Raw genomic sequence first — 15,018 nt, 5'->3', positions numbered from 1 at the left:
CTCAATGAAATTGAGTGGCAGGAGAATCAAGACAGGCCAACCCTCTCCCCCAATATAACTTCACATACTGCATTATTAAGATATGGAGCTCACTGTCACAAGATGCAGTGATGGCCAGTAGCTTAGATGGCCAGCTGTGGGGGAAGGCCTTAGTGGATCTACTGTGGGGAACCCATGGAGTGGCAGGCCGCTGTGACTACTATTGCCCTGCTAGGTCTTCAACTTCAACTCCACTGCCTCTGCTACAAAGCAGTCGTCCCTGCCTGTATCTGATAGCTTCCGTAGTTCCAGCAAGTCGCCACAGTAAACTCTTAACCTGAAACTCTTGAAGCACAGGGCTCAAAACACAAACTGGAAGCTAAAAGCGCTCACTCCTTGCATGGCTTCCCAGAACAACTCTGCTTTTACCGATACCCTTTTTAGTGAGCTGTGTCTGATGATTCTTTTCTTTTTAGGTGTGGATTGATGCAGCTGCTCAGATCTTCTTCTCTCTCGGCCCAGGATTTGGGGTCCTCCTAGCCTTTGCAAGCTACAACAAGTTCCATAACAACTGCTACCAGTGAGTTTTCTCAAGGAGGAAGATTACTGGGAAGGGGGGGGGGACTCAAATTGCCATTGTGGAAGACTCTAATAAACATACTGATGGTTTACACATAGTTCTAATTATTTACACTCCAAATCAGACCAGCTGGAGGGTACAAGGAAAATTTGTGTATGGGGTATGTGTGTGTGTTGTATCACAAGCATGTCCTGATTCTCAGAGGGGCATGTGTGTTTCCATTACAGGGACGCTCTAGTCACCAGCACTGTGAACTGCCTGACCAGTTTTGTGTCCGGGTTCGTCATCTTCACCGTGCTCGGGTACATGGCTGAGATGAGGAACCAAGAGGTGGCAGACGTGGCCCGAGACACAGGTAAGCAACCAAGGATGGGCAAATGTGGCCAATCTCAGTTTCTCATTTTTCCAGTCTTATGTTCCGTTTGCCCCATTTCTTCAGCAGTTTGCAGAATGGTTGGGGTTGTTGTTTTTTAAGTGCACCTGAAAACGTAAGTTTGTTTGCAATTTTCTGTACTATGTTTATGTAAGCAATCTCCCCAAACAGATGTATTTTTACAAGTAATTTTTGTATGTTATTTCTACGAAAGCAAGATTTCTCCCTCTAACATATACTTTCGTTAGTGAACATTTTTTTGTTGGGAGAACTGCACTGCAAAATTGCAAGAAGTGTGAATTCAAAGGATAGCTACTTTTCAGTTTGACATACTGGTTTGGGAAGTGCAATGCAGACAAAGAGTTCATCCCAATCCTTTCCTTTTATACTCTCACTACCTTTCCTGTGATGGTGGGAAGGCTGTAGCCCACTGGGGCGCAGAAAGTCCCAGGTTCAATCTGCAATGGTATCTCCAGGCAGGGCTGGGAAAGATTCCCTGCCTAAAACCGTGCAGAGCCACTACCAGTCAGTGTGGACAATACTGAGCAAGATGAACCAATGGTCTGGCTCAGTATGTTCCTGTATTCTGACGCAAGCTGTCCTGCAGAGGATCTTTTGCATCCTAAGAAACTCTGCACAGTCCTTTTTAAAACAAGAGAACACCAGGCACCACTGTGTCTCGATAGTCAGTTGAGGAAGGGCTGGAACCAGTGAGCAAGGTTCCATCCCTGGCATCTCCAGTCCCCTTCTGAAGAAGTATGGTAATTTTAGGATGCAAGTGATGGGGGGGGACCCTTTTCTCCCTGAGACCCTGCTAGTCATAGTAGTGGGCTAGGTATCTAACAGTCTGATCCGGCATAAGGCTGTTAGCTTCCTGAGTTCCCATGAAATGTGTTTCAGTGTGCAACTGGGTTCAATGGCCTCATTGAAGAATTCCTCGAACACTTCCTTGGCTGACTAATTTTGACACAGTGTCTAGCCACACATGCAGGATGCTGGCAAACTTGACTTGAAGGCATAAGAAGACACATTCCTAAAGCAGCTCAGTATGTTTAGTCAAGAGCTACTTAATTCTCAAATTACAATGTTTGGCTTTGCATGAAAAAATGTTCCAGGTTCAATTCCTAGCAACTCCAGGTAGGGCTAAAAGCCTCAGTGTTGCCTAAAATCCTTCCCCAAAGGTAACATCTTCAGATGTTGCAGGACTCCTGATTCCCATTAGCCCCAGCCAGCATGGCCAATGGTCAGGGATGGTGGTAGTAATAATTCAGCAGCTTCTGGAAGGCAAATCAGAATCAGAATCACAGAAGAGCTGGAAGGTTTCAAGTTATCTAGTCCAATCCCCTGCAGTGCAGGAATCACAGCTAAAGAATCCCTGACAGACGGTTATCCAACCTCTGTTTAAAACCCCCAATGAAAGAGAGTCCACCACCTTCAGAGAAGCCCATTCCACTGTTGTTCAGCTCTTACCACCAGAAAGTTATTCTTCATGTTTAGTTGGAATCTGAATCCATTGGTTCAGGTTCTACCCTCAGGAGCAGCAGGAAACAAGCTTGAAACAGTTATCATATCACCTCTAGGTCTTCTCTTCTCCAAACAGATCAAACTTCCCTCATAAGGCTTGGTATCCAGACCCTTTGTCATCTTGGTTTCCCTCCTCTGCACATGTTCCAGCTTGTCAATATCCTGTGTTACTCACGTCAGGGAAAGCTAGCATAGGTGATACTGAGCTAGATGGACCAGTGGGGTCTGAATTGGCATATCAGTCAGCTTCCAATGAGGTAGGGAACTCTCCTTGGTTGGAAGTCTTTGAGACCAAGCTGGAAAAGCCTCTGTTTGGAATGTGAGGTCAGAGAGACTGGAACACAGGGATTGCCTTGCTGTTTCAGAATAAAGTCTGGAGTGCTATTTCTAGTTTGTTTGGCTTGGCTTCAAATCATGAAGGTTCCATTTAGTGATTATGGGTAGCATCCTCCTTGAAAAATATACAGATCTCTGGTGCCTGCCATTGGCAAGGCATGGAATACTCTCAGATCTATAAACTTTTGCCCTTAAGAGCTCTGCCAACTGGCTGCTTGAAAGGGATGTTTGGGACTGGATGAAGGATTGAAGGCCCTCAAGATGAAACGCAATACAATTCATCAAGCCCGGGGACAAAGCCTCTCCCTTCCATCCTGCTAGAGCCTGATGCCACACTGAGATGGTGCTGTACAGGATTCCTGGCTCACTTGCTGCAGCAAGCTCCTTACAGGCACCGACAGGGTCAAGAGCATTGCCCAGAGCCAATCAGCTTGGCTCTGGACAATGCTTTTGCTGGCAAAAGCATAGCCACTGGCCATGATCACACATGCCTTAGTTACATAAAGGTTGGATCACTGTAACATGCTCTAAGTGGGGCTGCCTTTGAAGTGTTTGGAAACTTCTGCTGGTCCAAACTGCGTCAGCTGGAGTCCCAACCAGAGCCAGTTTATATTTTATCACATTTTTATTGTTTATTGTATTTTGTCCTGGGGAATTGTTTAAGGGTGGGGTATATAGCCGCCTAAAATAAACAAAAATAGTAAAAGTTTGGGGAGGATGCAGCTCTATGGCTGGTGCCAGCTGATTTGGCTCCTGGACAGAATCTGAGCTGCAGTTAGCTTTAAAGTCTGAAATGGGCTAGGCCCTAACCATAATGTGAAGCACTGTCTCCTTCCACACCAACCTGTCTGACCACTCATGGGTAGTAAACATGATGCCCTACAGAATAGATGCTGCAGGGCTTCTGGGCTTCCCATTTTGGGCATCTGGTTGGCCACCATGAGAACAGTGGGGAACTGGCATAGCTCAGCAGTAGCACATTTGCCTTACATGCAGAAGCTCCAGGTTCAACTCCCAAGGTATCTTCCATAGGGCTGGGAAAAGCTCCTTGTCTGAAACCCTGTAGAGCTACTGCCTGTGAGCTTGGACAATACTGACCTAGGTAGACTAAAAGTCTGTCTTAGTATAAGGCAGCCTCTTATGTTCCTAACAGGATACTAGCCTACACAAGCCACTGGCCTAATCCAGCAGGCTCTTCCTCTGTAGTACTCCAACTCCCATCCAGAAGACACGTTAGATACCCTTGACTGGTGACCTTTGGAGGAGCTGGCTCTTTATGCCTGCCACCATTAGAGTTGTAGCTGGTGGGAATACAGGAGAGTATGATGTCAGGGCTGTGGAACTCCCTGTCACAGGAGATCAGATTGGCTCCCTTCCTAATGAGTTTGACGTGCCAGATTAAAGCATGGTGGTGAGGAGGTACCGTCACAGCTGAACTGGCTCTGAAAGGGGTGGCTGATTATTTATGCTGCTGATTATCAGCTGTTATGATTTGTTTTTCTCTTATCTGCTATATGACTTCTGTGTTAACTTATATTGACATTAGCCACTGTGTTACAAGCTGAGAAGGGGGGCGGGGGCGGATAAACTCTGGAGGAAGCAGAATAAGTCATGGACCGTTATCTCATTGACTGACAGGACCCAGCCTCCTCTTCATCACCTATGCAGAGGCCATCGCAAACATGCCTGCCTCCACCTTCTTTGCCATTATATTCTTCCTGATGTTGATCACCCTGGGACTGGACAGCACAGTGAGTAATGGAGCAGTAGAAGGAAAGGTTCTACGTGTGTTATTGCAGACTTAGTCCACACTTAGCCAAACCAAATCTGAAGAATGGAAATATTATCTTTTTGGATAACCTCAGTTGGCGTTCGTGCTGGAATGCTGACACTTGACCAGCTAGTAAGAAAACAATGTTTTCCCCACTTCCTCTGGGGCGGAATCTAGAGCAGCTTTCCTGAACTTGGTGTCCTCAGTCAGTGAAGCCATTTTGGACTAAGTCCCATTAGCCCTAACCAACAAGTTGTGTTGCCAGGGTCTTACTTGGAGTTCTAGCTGGATCTGGTGGGAGTTTCCCCAAACATCTGGAGAGCATCAGGCTGGGGATGACTGGTCAACACCAAGGAACTGCATCCTTCCACTTGAGAGGAGGCAGACAAAATCAGGTCGTAGCCTCTGGGGTATGGGCAGAATGTGAGTTGCCTGGTCTGGCCCTTAGCATCAGGCTGTGGGGTTATTCCATTAGCCTGAAAACAGGTTCAGTTCACCAAGCACAAACACAGAATTGTTCAGATCCCTTTGCAAGCTCTAAGAGTTCTGGGGAAGAAGGCAGCTGCCTTTCCTTCACTGACTCCTCTGTGTGCTTTTCCCAGTTTGCAGGCCTAGAAGGGGTGATCACTGCCGTCCTGGATGAATTCCCGCACATCTGGAGCAAGCGCCGGGAGCTGTTTGTGCTGGGTTTCATTGTGACCTGCTTCTTGGGTGCGATGCCGACGCTGACCTTTGTGAGTAGCTCACCTTTCCGTGGCCAGTCAAGCTATTTGGTAGGGTGAAGAGTGTGTGTGCGTTTGGTGTGCAATGTGGATTCCAGGCTTCCCTTTAATGCCACAGAGGATGCTGGAGTGCAGCTCTTGGACTGCAAACAATCGGACGCAATCCAAGATTAGTGCTGTTCTCTACAACCCTGCAAGTGATTTCCTTGATAGATTTCTACTATGCCTTTCCACAGGTTCTGAATGATTTTGATTCAGATTCCAAATGCTTTTCCATGCAGCCTTGATCAGGGCTGTTTTTAAAACTGAATGTGTTGTTTCAAAACACTGCTAATCAGCAAGAGCTGCGTTAAGTGGCAATAATGTCTGAGACATTTGGGGGTGGAGAGTGTTGAAAAGCCCTCCCAGTGCTACATAACCCAGTTTCCCAAAAGGTTAGGGGTGTCTCAAATTGCATGTTGTGGTGCTATGATTGGATGAGACGCCAAGTTGAACTAGAGATAGTGAAGAATCTGACAGGGGAGGTGTTACTACCAAGCACAGATGGATCATTTCATGAGAAACTTGTATCACACACAGTGTTTTATCAGCTATTGCTCCTTGATTTGGAATGCAAAACAGGAGTCCCAGTTCCTGCTGGAGGCACAATTCCCTTCCCCCTTTTGGGAAAGTCTGACTCCCAAGGGGGAAAAGAATAGGAACACAAGGGACTGCCCTCAGCTCTATTGTCAGTCATTGCCCCTTCAACGTTCTCACCAGGGAGGAAACAGAGAGGCATCAATCCCCTACTGGATTACCTACTGGATTGCTCACACATTCCACTCAGCCTATTCTTATCTGGATGGTTGCTGTATTGTGTGAGGCAAAGGAAGGGAAGTTGGAGAATCTGGGTCATCTACACTGTTCAGGATTAGTCAGGTTGCACAGGTACTGAAGAGAGCATCAGATTAAAGTATATTACAGGCTTCTGCTCCCTCTCCAATGAGCTAATGAGCTCTGTACAAGCAAGTTTTGCCTTTTGGGAACTAGAAATGAACCTGTTGTTTCCCATGATCTTTCTTTCTCTTGCTCTAGGGTGGTGCGTATGTCGTAAAGCTGCTTGAAGAATATGCCACGGGTCCAGCTGTGATAGCTGTGGTGTTCCTGGAATCCATTGCAGTGGCTTGGTTTTACGGTGAGGATAGCTGCATGCCGGTGCACTTGCTGATGAGACTCCTGTGCTCATGCAAATGTGTATTTGAGAGAGCATCCATCACAGTTACACTTAATCACTTTTGAATGAGCGTAAGAACATAAAAAGAGCCAGCTGGATCAGGCCAAAGGCTCTTCTAGTCATGACTCCTGTTTTCACCATGGCCATCCAGATGCCCTCAATGAGGACCTGAGCACAACAGCAAAGCTTTACCCTCCCGTGGTTTCCAGCAACTGTTATTTGCTGCCCACAACCGTGGAGACAGAGCACAGCCATCGTGGCTAGTAGCTATGGTTAGCCTTATAGTGACTGGAGTATAATGCTTTGAATGTAAGGCAGGGTTTAGAAAGGGAAGACACATACATTTCACTGCTTTACTCCTCAAAAGGCAGCCAGTGGGGCATCTGGGCCTTGCTAGATCCATACACCAGGCCCACTGTGGTTGCCTCCAGGCTGTCAGTATTTTGCAGGAGGGACTCAAGCGCATACCAGCAATTTAGGTTTGTGTAATTCACAGAATCGTGAAATCACAGAACTGATTCTATTCCATTATAGAATTGTAGAGCTGGAAGGAATCCTGAGGGTCCTCTTGTCCAACCCCCAGCGATGCAGGAATCTCCACTAAAGCATCCATGACAGATGGCCATCCTACCTTTCCTTAAAAACCTCCAAGGAAGGAAGGCCCTGAACCTCCTGAGGGAGTCTGTTCCACTGCTGAACAGCTCTTACTGTCAGAAAGTTCTTCCTGATTTTAGATGGAATCTCCTTCCTTGTAACTTGAAGCCATTGGTCCGAATCCTAGGTTCTGGAGCAGGAAAAAACAAGCTTGCTCCATCTTCCATGTGACAGATATTTGAAGTGCTATATATGCCTTCCTCTCCACGACAGGAGGAGAAATGACATCACACAGCGCCTCTCTACTAATTGTATTTCTATGGCCTGAGTATTTGCCTATCAGCAATACAGCTCTGGGGACTTAGCCCCTTCTCATGCTAACTAGCAAGAATATGCCAGTGTGGTGTAGTGGTTAAGAGCAGTAGACTCGTAATCTGGGGAACCGGGTTCGCGTCTCCGCTCCTCCACATGCAGCTGCTGGGTGACCTTGGGCTAGTCACACTTCTTGAAGTCTCTCAGCCCCACTCACCACAGAGTGTTTGTTGTGGGGGAGGAAGGGAAAGGAGAATGTTAGCCGCTTTGAGACTCCTTTGGGTAGTGATAAAGCGGGATATCAAATCCAAACTCTTCTTCTTGTTAGGTTTGGCTGCTAATCTCTCACACTTACGACCATGTACATATGAGTGATGAACCACAGCTTATGTTAGTGTGGAAGCACATGAGCTCTGATGTTTCACAGAACTCTTAGGTTAGGACTAATGGCAGCAGGGTGCTGTGTAGCCTGCATACTACTGCGTGAAAACCTAAGCTGGCACAATCAAAGCAATTACCTTTACTTTTTTATTCTGCTGAACCTAGTTCATAGCAACACATGAGTAACTTGGGCCTCACCCTATGTTAATTTTGCAGGTGTCAGCCAGTTCTGCAGTGACGTGAAGGAGATGCTTGGATTCAGCCCTGGGTGGTTCTGGAGAATCTCCTGGGTGGCCATCAGCCCAATTTTCCTCCTGGTGAGTCCATCTGTCCATACCAACATGTAATAAGAAGTTTCTCCACAGTGTGTTTGCATCATAAAAGTAAAATATTAAACACACAGAGAGACCCCTGTCCTGCACAACAGCCTCTATGAACACAGCCTTACACTGAGTCACACCACTGGGCCATCTAGCTCAGTACTGCCTACACGGACTGGCAGTGGCCTTCCAGGGTTTAAAACAGAGGACATTCCCAGCCCTACCTGGAGATGCTACTGGGGATTGAACCTGGAACCTTTTGCACACAAAGCAGATGCTCTACCACTGACTTTATGGCACTTCTCTCTGACCCTACCACTGACTTGGCAAAGTAACTGCCTCTGGCACAGGTTTGCTGTATGATATCTGTTCCTTCACTTGTTTGGGCAGAGCCTGCTCAAGACAGTTGCTACTTAAAGCAGCAAATGGCACCTATGCCCCTCCACTGCCCACTTCCAAGTCAAGGTGCATGGTACCCAAAGCCAGGCAAGTTATTTTGGCACCTGAAGCATTACTATCTACAAGCGCCTCTTCCTGTCTTTGGCAGTAAAAATACCACAGTAAGTGAGATAGCTCGTAGGATAGCTCAGTCAATTGAGCAATAGACTCTTAATCTCAGGGTCATCAGTTTGTGCCCCATATTGCGTAAAAATATTCCCGCACCGCAGGGGGTTGGACTAGATGACCATTGTGGTCCCTTCTAACTCTACAGCTCAATAATTCTATGATTCAATTTATTGCCTGTTCATAGCCCAAAATCAGCTGCCCAAGGCATCCACCTCCTTCTATCTAATGATAGGGCTGGCCCTATGGGACCGCCTCTCCTGGTATGCCCCACGGAGAACCTTAAGGTCCATAAATAGCAACACCCTAGAGGTCCTGGGCCCTAAGGAAGTTAGATTAGCCTCAGCCAGAGCCAGGGCCTTCTCAACACTGGCTCCGGCCTGGTGGAATGCTCTGTCTCATGAGACCAGGGCCCTGCGGGATCTGATTTCTTTCCGCAGGGCCTGTAAGACAGAGTTGTTCCACCTGGCCTTTGGCTTAGAATGAGTTTGATTCCCTACCCCTCTTTCTTTTTCCTTTCTCCTCCTGTGAAGAGGCTGCATACTAATGTTTTAATGTTGTATCTTAATCTTTTAAATTGTATTTTAATCAACTTGTTTTTATTATTGGTTGTTAGCCACCCTGAGCCCGGTCTTGGCTGGGGAGGGCGGGGTACAAATTATTATTATTATTATTATTATTATTATTATTATTATGCGTAGTAGTTGTGTCCTGTTCCCTATTGTTCTCTGCACTATTGCTCTTTCGGGTCATTACACTAGTTTCAGGAAATTACATTAAAGCACTAATTGTGCAATTGTTTTAAGTAGTTTTTTTTAAGAGAGAGAACTAATCTCTCTGAACAAATGCATTTTAAAAAAATCTAATAGTGGGAATGAGGGTGAATTGGAGGAGCATAAAAATTAACTCCCACCTTCAGGAGACACTCAGATAAACTTCAACAAAAGTAGATGGCATCCTTTGCAAAAAATTAAGATTAAAATTAAAGGGCGTAAGCAGGAGCCCCTGCCCCTGCTTTGGCAGAGCTATTTCTGGCACTATTAAATGAAGGGTTAATCCCGTTCCTAAATTAACTCAGCCAGCCTTTTCAGTGAAGTCAGCACTCAGCATCTGGCAAGAAAGGAGAGGTTTAGTGGCAAAAATTGATGGCAAAAAGTGGCTAACAAATCTTGTGTTGTTGTAAGCCACTTCAGATGGGCATTATCCAGAAAAGAGGCATATAAATATTTCAAAATAAAATAATGCAGGGAGGCCAGCCTGATCTATACCTATTCTCCCCACCTCCCCTCTGCTTCTTTGACATACATCTCTATTTGAAATATACTTTTTTATACATACAATCCCCAAATATTGCATATAAGCAAACAGAATGCTGGGAACAGTGGGTAAAAATGGTCACATCTGCATGCCTATTGCTTCTTCCAGTGGGGCTTGTGCCCCCACAGCCAGATCTAGCAGCCCTATTCAGAATCACAGTAGAATTGGAAGGGCCCCCGAGGGTCATCTAGTTCAAATCCCCTGCAATGCAGGAATCTCAACATGTAGTCCCCCATCCAATCTGAAACCATACCAGACCCTGCTTAGCTTTACAACTGTGCTAGCAGTTTTATTGCTGAGACCCATGGGTGACTTCTCAATGGAGCTCCCAATCTGCTATCTCATGGTACGGATGCCTCCCTCTGCCAGAGCCCCATTTCCTGTGAGTTTAATGTTTGGCTTTTCTCCAGTTTATCATTTGCAGCTTCATGTCAAGTCCTCCAGAACTCCGCCTCTTCGACTATACTTATCCTTACTGGACTGTGGTGTTGGGCTACTGTATCGGGACCTCGTCCTTCATTTGCATTCCCACCTACATGGTCTATCGGTTGGCAACCACACCAGGGACACTTAAAGAGGTAGGTGACCATAAGAAGAGCCTGACTTCTGGATCGGACCAATGGCACATCTAGTCCAGTATCCACTCCTCCATAGCTAAGGCTAAGTCCTTGGGGTGAACCCTCTGTATCAGAGCTTTCCAAACTTTTCATGTTGGGGACACACTTTTCAGACATGTATCAATTCGCGACACAGTACAGTGGTACCTCGGGTTACATACGCTTCAGGTTACAGACTCTGCTAACCCAGAAATAGTACCTTGGGTTAAAAACTTTGCTTCAGGATGAGAACAGAAATCGTGCTCCGGCGGCGCGGCAGCAGCAGGAGGCCCCATTAGCTAAACTGGTCTTCAGGTGAAGAACAGTTTCAGGTTAAGTACGGACCTCCGGGACGAATTAAGTACTTAACCCGAGGTACCACTGTAATTCAGTTTTACTAGCAAACCCAGGAGGAGCACATGGAACATTTGTGCTACACACTGCAGCCAACACACTAATGTGTCGCGACCCACAGTTTGGAAAGCTCTGCTCTAGATCCAACTCTATATCTCAGTCTTCACCAACCTGCTGCCCCCCCAGATGTTGTTGTTCCTATGAGACCCAGCCAAGATGGCTGGTGGTCAGGGATGATGAGAACTGCAGTCTAACAACACGTGGAGGGTACCAAGTCAATGAAGGCTGCTCTACCACTTCCTCATCTTTTCTTTTAAAAAACTGTTTCTTTACAGTTAGTGAGTTTTAAAGATAAGCGATGTAGACCGGGGCACATTGTCCCTGCTTGATTATAAACTGAAAGCGGGTGGGGTTTCCTCCAATGGAAACTTATAGGACTGCACTGAGCAATGTGGCCCTGCCTGTGGATTGAGTGGAAGGAGTAACTCTTCTCAGCACAGCCGGCATCGAATAAACATTCATGGCAAGCTCAGTGCTTCGTCTGGGCATTTTCCAACGTCATCTTTTAGTTCTTGCCCTGCCTGGTGGGATATTCTAACATCTCCTGTTATGTCTCTGAACATCTATCATATGGCAAACACAGGAATTGTATCCTATGCGAGTCATACTCCAGAACAGACTGCTTGAAATTAATGGGCATGACTAACCTTGGTCCATTATTTTCAATGTGTCAGCTCTGAGAAGAAAACTTAGTTGTGGGCAAAACAGCCAAAACAGCCTAGAAAAAATATGGGTGATCTTGGATACATGGGCCAATATAGAAAAAGTCTGGCTCACGGCATCAGTCATCTGAAGCCATTTGCTCTGTAAATTCCTGTTCTTGTGCCCACTGGGATTGGAAGGCAGGGAGCCCAGCAGTAGGTGCAGCCAGAGCCGATGGCAGGCAGAGGCAACTAACTCTTATTTTGTCCCCTTGCTCCCTACTGCGTTCTACAAGAGGCAACACTGAGACAGAGGAGGATCAGGAAGCTGTCACACAGCTCCATCCCCTGGACTGGTTTTAAGAAGGCTGGCTGAGAACAGACCGAGGTTGGTGGGGCAGTGCCCTATTTCCCCAAGTGGACCAGCCTCCGCCAGTGGCACCCTTTGCTCCTTGGATATGCTCTTGTCCCACCTGAAACCAGTTTCCTGCTATCTCCCTAACATTCTGTTTCTTTTCTCCTTCCTCCACAGCGTATTCTAAAAAGCATTACTCCAGAAACAGCCACAGAGATTCCCTTTGGTGACATCTGTATGAATGCTGCCTAAACAGCTGTTAGTGGGAGGTGGGGGGGAGGGGGCTTCACTAGCTCCTTGACTCTCTTGTTGCTTTGAAGCTCCTTCCCAAAGAACTGAATTTCCACTGAGAAGTGTGTTTGTGACAAGAGGCAGAAGTGTGGTGACAAAAGATTAGGGCCGCCGATCGTCTGAAACTAAAGACTGGCTGCACTCCTTAGCACCAGGCTCTCTTCTGAGTTTCGATTCACTGCACTGGTTTTTTTGTTTTGGAAACATGAGGATGTGCTCAAGTGTGAATGAGTATCCGTTACTCCATCCATGGTGGGTGGGGCAAGGGGCCATCTGAATGCATGCATGGTTTACTCAAGCCTCTTGTCAGGACAACTGTCGCGATTTAGGATTATATTTAGAACCCATCTGTCTGTGCCAACACACCTGTTATCACTCTCAATGTGATCCTCTGTAATAGAACCTGTTGTATATGCTTCTAGGGACCTCACTGTTTTCAACCTAGCTGAAGAAATATGGGAAATCACCCAGCCCAACCCAATGCATTTTACAAAATTAATATGCAGACAAAGTTTCATGGTTTGAATGGGGCCTCTGCTCAACACCTGGAACAGAGACGTTACTGAACCCCCCTATGCAAGTATTGAGCTTGTATAGAACTGCGGGTCTTCTGGAGTTCTGCTAGACTTGCTGCAGAAGGAAGGAAGGAAAGTGTATCTACCTGTAAAGATTTGGGGGGGGACACCCCCACTAGGTATCCCAAAAAAAATAGCATATCAGAAGAGAAAGAAAGACCCTTTTATCTGATAAGCTATCTATATGCAGGGATTATGTGCTTTAGATAAACAGAGGAGCATTCAGACATGAAACCTACACCGAAGTGGTATAGACCTGCAACAACTGCACCACATGACCCTGCTAATTCTGTACCTGGTCCTAAGAAGGGGCTCAATCTCAGCTGAGGTGGTGAAGCCATCCAGTGCTGGCTGTGGGGTGGAGTGGTCTGCTCACTGCCACCTGCTGCAAGACATTTCGGAAGACTGTTAAATCGTCACCTTGCCACACTATATTGGTGTTCAAATGTATGCTGGGGTTCACCACCTGCATTGCTCCCCCAGCTGTTCACCCACCCACCACTCCAGGTGCAAGTGTACAGGAATGCATTTTTGCCACCATACAGGTGTATCTTTTTACCTATAGCGCTATGTGCTTGTTATAGCAGTCTAATGCATTCAGGGAGCAAATATTCCCATAGCCTAGTGTAGCCACACATAGAGGACTGCTTATTAAGAAGTGTCCTAACTGGGTTTTGTTTTTTTAATGGAGTGGGCACAGAGCTGTTCATTATATGCAACCACTCTATAGGAGCTGTGCTCCACTGCAGCTCTGCATCGGGAGACATGGAAGGCAGTGACAAGTGAGGCTCTCACTTTTGAAAGCCTCTTTTATGAGCGCTGAACTCCAAACTTAGAAAGCTGGCAGAGGCACTAAACTTGTATGTTTACTGCTGTTGCAAAAACAACAGGTGTAACTAGCTGGAAGACTGAGCTACACTAAACAAACACAGTGCTGAGATTACAATTTATTAGGCCTTTTGACAGATGCTGCTGTTCTGAACACACCTACCCACGGAGTCATTAATTGTTCCAAAGAAAACAGTATTAAATCAATTTCTGGTACATGGAAGTAACCCACCAAGTGTTTCTGCTGCACAGGCCACATTAAAACAATTGGGACCTGCGCAAGAGTTTGGCTTGGGCGCTTATTTAGGCAACTGTGTGAATTGGGACCATGTTTACCTTTTTGTATGGAGAAATTAAAACTGGAGTTTTATTTTACAAAACTAAAGCATTCCTCTCTTAACTTGTATATAAATGCACCTGTATTAATTTATGCTGCTGCTGCTTTGGTTATATTGAATGTCCCAAGCTGGATTGTATGTCATCAGTATGTGCCTTGCGATGTAAACTGTTACTGTAATAAATTTAATATCATAATAAAATGACAGTTGTATCCCCCTCTGTCTGGTGGGAAGCAATTTATTAAAATTAAAATATTTATGGCAGGAAAACATCTTCATCAAAATGAGTGAGTTGATGTAGATCAGGAATAGGGAACTTGTGGCCCTTCATGTGTTGCTGGACTACAATCACTATCATCTCTATCCTTTGTCCTTGCTGGCATGGGCTGATGGGAATCGAGTCCAACAGTATCTATAGGGTCACATATTGCCCATCCCTGCGTTACTAGGTTCTAGTATTATGAAAGGGGGGGGGAAGCTTCTATCCGCTTTCTCCACACCACACATAATTTTATACACCTCTGTCATGTCCACCATCACCCCTTACTCACATTTTTTCTTAATTAAAAAGCCCCAAATATGGTAACCTTTCCTCCTAGTGGAGTTGCATAGCCTTTTCTGTGGTTCCTCTGTATTGTGGAATTCTCTCCTACGAGAGGTTTGACTGGCTCCCTCCTTTTTTCTGCCAGCAGGCTAAGACCTTCCTATTTAGACAGACCTTTGAAAGCTAGGTGCAGATGATGTTGATAACTGGTCTATCAGGACAACTGATATTTTAAAGCTGGTTCTAAACGTGTGTTACTGTATTTCAACTATTGTTTTCAACCAGTTTGTTTTTATTACTTTGTATTTTAAAACAATGCTTTTTAAATGCTGTAAGCCGCCTTGAATCCCAACTTGGAAGAAACGCACAATATAAACACATTAAATCACCATCGTCTACCCTTTCATAAGCTATAAAAAAGTGGCTCACAACATGTAAAATACAGAAAGA

General features: G+C 45.8%; 1 protein-coding gene and 1 long non-coding RNA gene across 6 annotated transcripts in view; one reads left to right on the top strand and one right to left on the bottom strand.

Moving 5' to 3' along the window:
• Positions 1 to 14,241, top strand: part of SLC6A4 (solute carrier family 6 member 4) — a 36,592-nt gene extending 22,351 nt beyond the window's left edge. For all 5 annotated transcript variants that reach the window (XM_080982968.1, XM_080982971.1, XM_080982970.1 and 2 more), the window contains exons 7-14: positions 456 to 559; positions 787 to 914; positions 4,431 to 4,543; positions 5,166 to 5,297; positions 6,360 to 6,459; positions 8,002 to 8,102; positions 10,397 to 10,564; positions 12,170 to 14,241. In XM_080982968.1, coding sequence (XP_080839094.1) covers positions 456 to 559; positions 787 to 914; positions 4,431 to 4,543; positions 5,166 to 5,297; positions 6,360 to 6,459; positions 8,002 to 8,102; positions 10,397 to 10,564; positions 12,170 to 12,244 — 921 coding nt within the window. In that variant the 3' untranslated portion in view covers positions 12,245 to 14,241. The remainder of the gene's footprint in view (positions 1 to 455; positions 560 to 786; positions 915 to 4,430; positions 4,544 to 5,165; positions 5,298 to 6,359; positions 6,460 to 8,001; positions 8,103 to 10,396; positions 10,565 to 12,169) is intronic.
• Positions 1 to 15,018, bottom strand: part of LOC308464140 — a 186,439-nt gene that overhangs the window by 5,326 nt on the left and 166,095 nt on the right. The window lies entirely within an intron of this gene.

Source organism: Podarcis pityusensis, assembly GCF_964106645.2.
Source record: "Podarcis pityusensis genome assembly, chromosome: 15".
Classification (NCBI taxonomy): domain Eukaryota; kingdom Metazoa; phylum Chordata; class Lepidosauria; order Squamata; family Lacertidae; genus Podarcis; species Podarcis pityusensis.
The sequence above is the reverse complement of the archived record's forward strand: the minus strand, read 5'-3'. Positions and strand labels throughout refer to the sequence as shown.